The following is an 11857-nucleotide window of genomic DNA, read 5'->3' on the forward strand; positions in this document are numbered from 1 at the left end:
TAAGCCTCAAACTTACCATTAGTGTTAGAAGAGAGGGTGGTCCTAGGGACTCCCTAACTTTCATCCACTGTTTCACAAACGTCTATCTCCTGCCTCTGTGCCGCTATTCATAATGTTCCCAGAGTGCCACTGTACCTCCCTTGCTTTGCAACAACACCTAACCCTTGCTTTAAAGGTCTGCCTCCAATGCCACATCTTTCACAAAGTCTTTTTTTCTATTTTAACGGCTTTAGTGAGATATAATTCACCATTATATAAAATTCACCATAAAATCCATCCATTTAAGTGTTTTTTTAGTATATTCAGAGTTGTATAAACATTACTACGATCTAATTTTAGAGCACTTTTCATTAATCCCCCCCAAAGAAACCCTGTGTCCATTAGCAGTCATTCCCCATTCCCACCTGACCCCAGCTCAGCCCTGAGAAACCACTGATTTACTTTCTGTCCTTTATAGATTTACCAATTCTGGACCTTTCCTAGATGACACAATATTGGTCTTTGTGTTGCCTTCTTTCACTGAGTATGTTTTGGGGGTTCATCCATGTTTTAGCATGAAGAGGTATTTCATTCTGTTTTTATTGACAAGTGTTTAGATATTTTATGTATCCACTCATCTATTCATTCATCAGTTAATGTACATTTGGGTTGTTTCTCCTCTTTAGTGACTATGAGAAATGTGGCTATGAACATTCACGTTCAAGTTTCTGTGTGGATATGTTTTGACATCCCCTGGGTATATATCTAGGAGTAAAACCGCTGGGTCATATGGTAACTATTTTTAACATCTGAGGAACTGCCAAACTGTACACCATTTTATGTGTGCACCAGCAATTTATGAGGGATCCAATTTCTCCACATGCTTGCCAATACTTGATATTATCTGTCTTTTTTATTATAGCCATCCTAGTGGGTATGAAGTGGTATCTTATTTTGGTTTTGATTTGTATTTCCCTAACGACTACTGATGTTGAGTATCTTTTCAAGTGTTTATCTGGATAGACAGTGAATTAGTAGTTTTAAAATTTCCTGTGAAAAAGAAAAGCCCACCATTCTATCAACAGATGAATGGATAAGGAAGATGTGATACATCTGCACAAAAGGAGTTGGTTTTTAAAATACTTATGGAGGAGTTCCCATCGTGGCTCAGCAGTAACAAAACCAACTAGTGTCAATCCTCGGCCTCACTCAGTGGGTTAAGAATCCAGCATTGCTGTGAGCTATGGTGTAGGTCACAGGCATGACTTGGATCCTGCAGTTGCTGTGGCTGTGGCTTAGGCTGGCTCAGATTTGACCCCTAGCCTAGGAACTTCCATATGCCACACTTGCAGCCCTAAAAAGACAATAAAATAAAATAAAAATACTTGTGGAATCTGAATAGGAAATTTAAGAGACTCTTTAAAAAAAAAAAAGGTAAGACCATATTAATAAACACTTCAGTTACGTTACATTTTCAGATCTTTACCAGCCTTATAGTATTGCTACCATGGACTTTAGTAGTTCTATTGAAACTTTTCAGTTTCAGTGAAAATAAACTTTTTCTTCTCTATTTTTGTTTTTTTAAAATTATTTCAGTAAGTATCAAGGAGAGTTTTTTTTTTTTAACCAAAAAAACCCTCCCTGATACTTATATACAGTTAAAATTACACACTTTAACTGCCATTTTACTGGAGGTCTTCAGTCCATTTTTGCTCTATAAAGCCCAAAGTCTTCCCACTTATCCTCTCATCAGAGTAAGAGAGAGAATAAGCAACTACAAGCCTATCTAACAGGTTTCTGAAAGCAAAGCCCATCAGATAGATTAATTCATTCACTCATTTGCACATTAAATAAATATTTACTGAGTACCCATTATATGCCAGAAAATTTCTGAAGGACTGCCTAATGGAACTTTCATTCTAGCAGGGCAACAAAAACAATAAATGAGCAAGTAAACATACAGCATATAGTATGTCTGATGGTGAAAAATGCTATGGAGAAAAAAGAAAAAGATTAAGGTAGTTAGAAGTATGGGTAGTAGAGAATAAGGGAAAAGCTATTTTATGGTAGTTAAGAAAAAACGCAGTTGACATCTGAACAAATGAAGCAGAGTGACATGGCTCTTTAATCTCTCTGTACTTCAGGCACAAGAGTATAAAAGTCCCAAGCACAGGTGTACTTGGCTTGAAGGAAAGCAAGGCGGCCAGTGTGGTTAGAGCAAAGGCCGAGAAAAGGGTAGATGAGGTCTAAAAGGCTTAAGAGGGCATGCATGGACAAATGGTGCCTTACAGGCCTTAAGAGGATTTTGGTTTTTACTAGAAGATAGGAAACTGCTAGATGGTTTTAAACAGTGAGCAAAGGGTCACTCTGGCTCAGGTGGCAGCAGTAAAAACATTAGGAAATGATGATGAAATTCTAAACACATTTGAAGGCACAGTCCAGAGGATTTGCTGATGGACTGAAAGTTACTAAAGCTGCAGAATGTCAGAGTGTCATTCAGTTCCTCCAAGGCTGGAGGAGAAACCACTGATGACTCAGTCAAGATTTCTAATATCTTTGTATTTCTATCTCCTAGTTATGTCTTTCTCCTTCTCGGCGATATATCTAAAGAGCAAGGAACTAAAACTGCATTATAGATGAAAAAGAAATAGAAATTTTCTAAGTTATAATGACATTTTAAATATACTTAAAAGGACAGCAAATAATACACATCAAATGCTAAATCTCTTTACCTCTTTAATGTCTAGGAAAACATTTGTTAGAAAATTTTTTCCTAATATTTTAATAGAGAGGTAATAAAGGTAAAACAAAAAATCCAAAAATTGTGTAAATTAAAATGGCCGTTTAAAAAAAACCCATACTAAAACCCTTATGTCTCACATGGAAAGTGCTCCATCATATATTTAGTGAAAAGTGAACAGCAGAACAAACTGTTTGATACAATCTCATTTGTAGGAGACATATATACATACATCTATTTACTTATCACCTGTGCTTCTCTCCAGCTGGTTATAGATTAGAGATTCCAACAACCCCTCCTACTCAGGATGCCAATCACAAGTTCAGGTTAACTACACTTCTGAACAGCTGGCTATAGATCAGAGGTTCCCACAACCCCCTCCTTGGATTCTATTAATTTGCTAGAGTGGCTCACAGAACTCAGAAACGTTTTACTTACTAGATCACCAGTTTATTACAAAAGAATATAACTCAGGAACAGGAAGAGATGCACAGGGCAAGTTATGTAGGAAGGGGTATGGAGTTTCCATGCCCCCTCCAGGCATGCCACTCTCCCCGCACCTCCACATGTTCACCAACCTGGAAACTCTCTGAATCTTGTCCATTTGGGTTTTTAATGGAGGCTTCATTATATATGGTATGGTTGATTAAATCACTGATCATGGGCAACTGAACTCAACCTCCAGCCCTTCTCCCCTCCCTAGAGGTAGGAGAATGAGAGGAGTGAAAGTTTCAACCCTCTAATCAAAGGGTTTTCATGGCAACCAGCCCATCCTCAGGCTACCTAAGGGTTTTCCAAAAGTCACCTCATTAAATATAAAGACACCATTATCACTCATTACACAGGAAATTCCAAGGGTTTTAGGAGCGGTAAGCCATGAAGCTCAAAGACCAAATATGTATGAGAAATACATTTTAGTAAGCTGAATGACCAAATATATATTTCTTATAAATGACAATATCACAAGCAGACAGTTCTGTTTAAGGATCAAGTGGGAAGGGGCATGCTTCTCAAACACTGACCACTAGCTACTGCCTGTCCATCCCTACGATAAAATAAAATTATTTTTAGGGCAGGACAAGAAAATTTTTAAACATAAAATTCTCCGTCTGCCCATCTGAGCCACCACCCCTTCCCTTAGTGTGCATGGTGCATCTGCATTATATATTAACAAGATCCCTTTGGAAGACACAGGAATGCCTGCTCTGCAATAAGAAGCAATTTCTGGAGTTCCCATCGTGGCGCAGCAGAAACCAATCCGACTAGGAACCATGAGGTTGCCGGTTAGATCCCTGGCCTCGCTCAGTGGGTTAAAAGATCTGGCCTTGCGGTGAGCTGTGGTGTAGGTCACAGATGCAGCTCAGATCTGGCATTGCTGTGGCTGTGGCGTAGGCTGGTGGCTGTAGCTCTGATTGGACCCCTAGCCTAGGAACCGCCATATGAGGCGAGTGTGGCTCTTAGAAAAGAAGAATGACAGCTAGGGAGGTTTTTAGTTGAACTTCATTTAATTGGAGCATATAATTAAAGGAAAAAAAAAATTTAAAAAAAAAAAAAAAAAAGAAGCAATTTCTTCCTGGCACCTGCAAGGTTAACTGCTTAGGAGATAACATCCCTTTCTCAATCTGCAGTGGGTCAGAATAACCCACTGTTTGTCCTGTTGGACTATGTAAACTGTCGATTTGTTACTTTGTGCATAACCTTTCATCTCAAAAATTTACATAACTGTGCTTTGACCTCTAACAGGCTGAGGAGTCCTCCGAGCTTTCTGAAAGACTGTCTTCTGAATTATAATCCTCAGGTTGGCTCAAATAAAATTTTCCATATCTTTCTTAAATTGATGATTAATTTTTTCATTGACACCTGACATCACAACTCAAAACAACTGGAGTTCCTGTTTGTGGCTCAGCAGTAACGAGCCCAACTAGTATCCATGAGGATGAGGGTTCGATCCCTGGCTCCACTCAGTGGGTTAAGGATCTGGCATTGCTGTGAGCTACAGTGTAGATCGCAGATGCAGCTTGGATCTGGCATTGCTGTTGCTGTGGTAGGCTGGCAACTGCAGCTCCAATTGGACCCCTAGCCTGGGAACTTCCATATGCCTCGAGTGTGACCCTAAAAAGAAAAAAACAAAAAAAACTCAATCATGGGCCAATTTGATAGCTACTCTTGAAAGAAGTAGGATTCTACATCCTGCAAAAGGGAATCTTTAGTACTTGCTCGAGGCTAGAAGTCTTAAGATCAGAGGAACAGGACCTAGGAGGAGAACCAAATTTTTTAACGAGTATCTTTGGGCAAAAAAAAATAACAAGAAGGGGAAATGGTGTCAATGACTGTGGTCATAGGTCCAGTCCTACAAAAATCAGAGGAAGGTGGAGTTCCTGTCATGGCGCATCAGAAAGGAATCCGACTAGGAACCATGAGGTTGCCAGTTCAATCCCTGGCCTCACTCAGTGGGTTAAGGATCTGGAGTTGCCGTGAGCTGTTGCATAGGCCAGTGGCTACAGCTCCGATTAAACCCCTAGCCTGGGAACCTCCACAGGCCGCAGGTGTGGCCCTAAAAAGACAAAAAAATAAAAATAAGAAAAAAAGAAATCAGAGGAGGTTAAGGGCCTAGAATATCCTGGAGAGAGGACTCTTGCTATGCACTGGGTCAACACATAAATGTTTTCATCATAACACCATGAAACAAATATTGTTCATTGACATAGAAACAAATATTGTTTCTCCTCTTCCCTGTAGGATATTCCCCTTTTCCCTTCTAGCTCTCTATTTCTCTCCTCATTTTAAAGTGGCACACAGGTTTCCCACCCATGGCCTATCATTCAAGAATAGATCCTAGGAGTTCCCTTGTGGCTCAGCAGGTTAAGGACCTGCTGTCGTCACTGCTGTGGTACAGGTTTGACCCCTGGCCTGGGAACTTCCACATGTCGCAGGTGGAGCAAAAAAAAAAGAAAAAAGAAAGTATATCCTAAAGGTATAAAAAGCTCACTCCTAACTTCCAAGAGTGAAAAAATACCCACTGCACATTTTGGTCATTTTTGATAAATACATTTATTTCCCTACCACTCATAAACTAGCCTTTTCCCCTATATGTGGGGGGAAAGTCATCATTGTATCAATGCTATAATATGACAAAACTCATATTTTTGTACATACTAATTCACACACTAGAGAAGAACAAAAGGTTGAGAAGGAAACAAGATTAACTTTGCTGAGTCAACAAGCTTAGTTAATAAAAAATAAAGGCTGACAGAGAACCTCTCTCAAGAATTCCTGAGCTGTAGAAAATATGTCTTCATTTTAACTACTGGATAGAAGGAAGAGACTTTTCTATTTACTAAATGATGTTACAGGCTTCATGTTCTTGATTTTAAAAACAGAAGAGTGCCTGCGTGGTGTAGCAGGTTAAGGATCTGGCGTTGTCTCTGGCTGCTTGAGTTCAATCCCTACCCAGGTTGAGTGGGTTAAGGACCCAGCAATCCTGGGCCAGGGAGCAAATCCACGCACACAGGTGGCTTGGATTTGATCCTGGGCCCAGGAACTTCCATATGCCACAGGTGTGACCAAAAAAAACCCAAAACAAACAAAAAACCCAGATGTATTCTTTAACCCAGTGATTCCACTTCTAGAAATTCATCCTACAAATGGTTTATTTGCAAGTGTACAAAAGGATGTGTTTTGTATAAAACTCTTGATTTCAGAAGTGCTTTTAATAGGAAAAGATCAGAGACAGCTTTTTATCAAGAAAAGACTGGTAAATATAAAGACTGACTATATATACTTGCTATGGCTGAATTATATCCTCTAAAATTCATGTTTAAGCTCTAATGTGCACAAGGCAGTATTGGGCGATGTTTGCCCTCTCATACCTTTTAGCTCTCATCTGCTCGTCTTCTATTTGCCTCTCTCAGATCCAGCACACTAGCTTTCTTGCTGCCTTCCAGTCAAGTATACACATATCTCCCTCTTTCTCCACACATACATACACCCAGAAAACACCATGTGGGGACACAAGAAAAAGGCAGCTATCTGTCAGGAATCCTCACCAGAACCCAACTATACTGGCACCCTGATCTCAGGCTTCCAGCCTCCGGAACTATGAAAAAAATACACTCTGCTGTTTAAGCCACTCAGTCTACGGTATTTTGTTATGGCAGCCCCACATGACTAAGATGATGCTATTGCATATAATGGATGCTATTTCATAAGGGAATGCTATGTAGTCCTTAAAAAGAATGAAGCAGCTTTTTGTGAAGCATATGAAATAATCCTTAAGAAACAGTTAGTGAAACAGGCAAGTTGCACAACAATATGTAAGATGCTACTATTTAAAAGAACTGTTATGCAATTGCTTATAGATGCAGAGATGATCTCTGGAAGGATACCCAAGAAAGTTGTCACCTCTTTTTTGGGTATCCAAGAAAGATGGGGAAGGATGGTGATAAATATTAGGGAGATATTTCACGGCATATACTATACATTTTAAATTATGTACTATATGAATGTATTAACTACCCCCTAAAATTTTTAATTTAAAAAAAAAATTTTGAGGTGATTCATTTGTTGAAAATGACTTTTAAGACACTGTTTTAATGGCCCGCAATTGATTTTGTTCAGCAGGTTGTAGCTACCTAAGACAGACTTTCATTAATTGTTTAGATTAACCACTGGTCTTTGGACTACTGCCCAAATTATCCAAAACCAGCATACCCTTTCAGTGTCAAAATCCCTTTCTACCCACTCAGTTAAATCTTCCTTGATAACTCCAAGTAATGACAATCTCTCTGGCCTCCAAAATCACCTTTCCCTTAGGACCACTCATCTGGACATATATTCTGTCTTGCAGTGGTTAAGAACACTGGCCTTTGCAGCAGTCAGAACTGGGCCTGAACTTACCTGCTCACTTGGGTAAATTTCCTAATCCAAGCCTCAATTTTTCATCTATAAAACAGATTTAAAAAAACAGATTACAGTACCTACTCCACTGAATTTTTTTTAATACATGTATAACAGAACCACTCTACTATACACCTCAAACCAATACAATATCATAAATCAACTAAATTTCAATAAAATCTTCTTTTAAAAAAAGCTGAAGAAATACTGAAATACTTAGATATAGTAATTCTGCTTCCAGCAACTCATTCTAAGGAAATCATCAGAAATACACTTGGAGGTTTCCGTGCACACATTTTCCACCATTGTGTCACTTAGGCCACAGGTAACAGAAACCTGAGAGAAAGACTGTAAACCAAGAGGGTGTTTATCCTCATGTATCGAGAAATCCAAAAGACTGGTGCAGCAGCTCTATCCAAGCTCCTTGAGTCTTTCCATTGTACCAAGCAGAACAAGGGCTATCTTCATCCCCCAAAATGGCTCTGCTACTCCTTGGCTTCATGTCTGTGCTCCAGGCAGGATACAGAAAGAAGAACAAAGGTTCATGCTTGCCAAATCTGTCCTTCTGCAACCTAGCAGTTGTATTAAACAGACTTCCACTAGTATTTTTTTTTTTTTTTACTGTTTCGTCAACTATAGTCACCATGTGATACAACAGATTCTAACTTATATCATGATCCCTTGTATTAGATCCTAACTTGTTCAAGATCCACTTGTATATATTTCTTAACTTGCCAAAGCTGTGGCCTCCCTTAGCAAGAGCTGGGGAAGTACTGGCAACTAGGCACATGATCTTCTCCTTCATCCAAAGTGGAGTTCTGCTAATAAGGAAGGTAAAACACAAAACACAGGATCTGTTTAATTACAAAATCCCCTGTAGCTACTAATGTCAGGTTTTTTAATTTTACTGACCTGGAAAAATGCTCGGGATATGTCAAAAGTAGAACAGAGAACATGTAGAATAAAACCACAGTTTTGTTTACAAAAATAGCTGCTGTTACAACCTATGCCACAGCTGTGACTATGCCAGATCCTTAACCCACTGTGCTGGCCAGGGATCGAACCTGCGTTCTAGGGCTACAGAGATGCCACAGATTCTGTTGTGCCACAGCAGGAACTCCCAAAAGGGTATTACTGATGGATAGACAGTTTTTATCTTACTGAATATTTTCTGTAGTGTCTAAATTTTCTCCAATATTATCTTTATAATAGGAGGAAATGTTATTTTTAAAATACCCCCTAAATTTTTTTTTTGTGTGTGTGTCTTTTTTTGTTGTTGTTGTTGTTGCTATTTCTTGGGCCGCTCCCTCGGCATATGGAGGTTCCCAGGCTAGGGGCTGAATTGGAGCTGTAGCCACCGGCCTAGGCCAGAGCCACAGCAACTCGGGATCCGAGCCACGTCTGCAACCTACACCACAGCTCACGGCAACGCCGGATCGTTAACCCACTGAGCAAGGGCAGGGACCGAACCCGCAACTTCATGGTTCCTAGTCAGATTCGTTAACCACTGCGCCACGACGGGAACTCCTAAAATACCCCCTAAATTCTTAAAGAAGACTAAGTCCAAAATATTTTACACTTATTCACTTTCATCTTCACTGTCAAAAGAAAGGACGCTACTGTTTCCTTTTTTTTTTTTTTTTTTTTGGTCTTTTTCTTGTCTGTTTAGGGCCTCATCCATGACATATGGAAGTTCCCAGGCTAAGGACTGAATCCCTAGGATTGAGCTGCAACTGCCGGCCTACACCACAGCAACACTGGATCCGAGGCTACGTCTGCTACCTACACCACAGCTCATGGCAATGCTAGATCCTTAACCCACTGAGCAAGGCCAGGGATCAAACCTGCATCTTCACGGACACTAGTCAGGTTCATTAACACTAAGCCACGACAGGAAGTCCAGAAGACTACTGTTTCTGATTTGCTTTTATGAGTTCTTTTTAACTAAGTCTTATTTATTTCATCGTCTTTTTTTGAGCTTGCTGTTAAACCCAAATACTTTTCATCTGAGCAACACTTCACTGGTTTTCAATACAACATTCTTCCATCAGCTGAAGCTGGTTCTTCATCTGCTCTGGCAGCCTTAATTTCTGCTTTAATCTTCCTGACTTCTTCAGCTGACAGGGCTCGCTTTTTCAAAACCACCACTTAGAAGTGTTATTTTCTTTGTCACTGTGATCACCATCTTCATCTGGGAGCTGAGGCAGGATTCCTTGGTTTCTTCAGGGGTCCCTTCCCTGCAGCCAACCCATTCCTTGAAACAGGCCAGGAAAGCCGACTTGACTAGCCCCATGTAGATCACCTGGTTCTGCTTGCTTATGGCCGCTCTGGGGAAAAACAGGCTCCCCCTCCACCACCTCCACCACCACCACCACCTGGAGATTGTCTCACCAAACTTTTTGAGTATCTGCCACTTATAAGGCATGTGATATACCAGCAAAGTGCCTGACACATAGTAAGCACTCAATAAATTACATATTGCTATTATGTATACATCTGTTTTCTTCCCCCACAAGACTGTAATAAACTTGAGGAAGAATCCTGCCCTTAGGGTCTGTTTTGAAGCTATTTTTCAAGTGTAAAATGAATATCATTATATCACTACTGTGTAGATGAGTACCAAACAAGGTAATTCATCTGAAATAGCACAATCTCCAGCTTAAAATGCTCAATAAACATGAACTATTATAGCATCCTTTTGCTTTTCTGTAATAACTAACAGAGACTCTTGCATATGTGCCAAACCTGGGTGTAATTTTCAATTCTCCTAGTTGGGTGAACCTGGGTTAATTACCTCACCTGCGTTTCCTTATTCCGCTAAGGGAGATGCTACATATAATACACATTAAATACTTAACACAGTATTTTTGGCACCCAGAGGATGCTCAATAAATATCAGGCCAGCTCCCCTTCCAGTCTCATCTATTTTTTACCCCCTACAGTTTACAAGTTCTGGGCAGGTAAATGGCCGGCAACCTGGCAAGGAGGGACCCACAGGGCAAGAACTAGCCAAGTTTGCATAAGCAGCCAGCCCTCCACACTTCATCCTCAGCTACCGTCCCGTAGGGGCTGTGAGCTCCTAAGGAGTCTGCTCCATTACGCTCTTCCGGGCAAATTTTCCCTCCACCTTCTCCCCTCACCTCGAAACTTCGCTGCCCCAGGGTCTCCACATCCCTCCACGGCCTGCCTGCCTTCCGCCCCCATTTTCTCTTCACTCCTCCCAAACCCTGCTTTTCAACCTTCTTCAGACTCCAATCCCTCTCTCCCCTAAACTTCCAAAGTTGTTCCGACTCGGCCCCCGACTTTACCCCCATCACCTTCTTGTCCCCCCCAAACTCCTCCCTTCTCATGCCTTCGGGGCCCCAAACCCTCCCCACCAACCCCTCTGGCCCCGACACCCCACCTGCGCTTTCCGCCTCTTCAGCGCCGCCGCGTCCAGCCACACGCCGCAGGCCTCCTCCTCCTCCTCCGGGCCTCTCCGCCTCATGGCCGGTGAAGAGAACAAGCCGAAGCAACTCACCGCTGAGTCTCAGGCCGCCTTAGGGAACCACCATAACAGACCCCGCCGAAGTTTAGATCTCGCGCCAACGCTGGGGGTGGAGCAACGGCGCGTCCGCCCGGCGCAGGCACCGCCCCCAGCGTCAGCTCCGCCCCAGCTCAGGCTCCGCCCCTCTCCTAAGCCCAATGGGATGGATACCTTCACTACCACCTCAACAGATCTGATTCGTCGTGAGCCTTTCCAGTTACCAAGGCGCGTTCTTTACGGATTTCTCATTCAAGAGTTGTACTCCGGGAGTTCCCTTCCTGGCTCAGCGGAAACGAATGTGACGAGCATCCGTGAGGACGCAGTCCGATCTCTGGCGTCACTCAGTGGGTTAAAGATCCGGCGTTGCTGTGAGCTGTGGTGTGAGCTGTGGTGTAGGTCGCAGATGCGGCTCGCATCCAGGGTGGCTGTGGCTGTGGCCGGGGCCATAGCTCCGATTTGATCCCTAGACTGGGAACCACCATATGCCTTCGGTCCGGCCCTAAGAAGCACCAAAAAAAAAAAAAGAATTGTATTCTGAAACTGTGCTATATGAACGTGTTCCCGACGTTGCACAAGGAATGCGCGTTTTCTTTTTGCTGAGTTAGTTGCACTTTCTTATAACCATCAGGGCTCAGAGTTTGCCATGTCTCACAGGTGAATCTTCAAGAACATCTCAAAAGGAAGAGGAGGAGCTGAAGCTCTGGTCCTCCAACTCC

The 11857-nt window shown here is 41.8% G+C and overlaps 1 protein-coding gene and 1 pseudogene across 1 annotated transcript in view; both read right to left on the bottom strand.

Moving 5' to 3' along the window:
• The window catches only part of AUNIP (aurora kinase A and ninein interacting protein), a 39666-nt gene extending 28222 nt beyond the window's left edge, over positions 1-11444 (bottom strand). The window contains exon 1 of the mRNA XM_013999063.2: positions 11019-11444. Within this exon, the coding sequence (XP_013854517.1) occupies positions 11019-11102 (84 nt within the window). The 5' untranslated portion in view covers positions 11103-11444. The remainder of the gene's footprint in view (positions 1-11018) is intronic.
• On the bottom strand, positions 9454-11006 carry LOC110261117 (annotated as a pseudogene).

The sequence above is a fragment of the Sus scrofa genome, chromosome 6 (assembly GCF_000003025.6).
Source record: "Sus scrofa isolate TJ Tabasco breed Duroc chromosome 6, Sscrofa11.1, whole genome shotgun sequence".
In the NCBI taxonomy this organism is placed as follows: Eukaryota; Metazoa; Chordata; class Mammalia; order Artiodactyla; family Suidae; genus Sus; species Sus scrofa.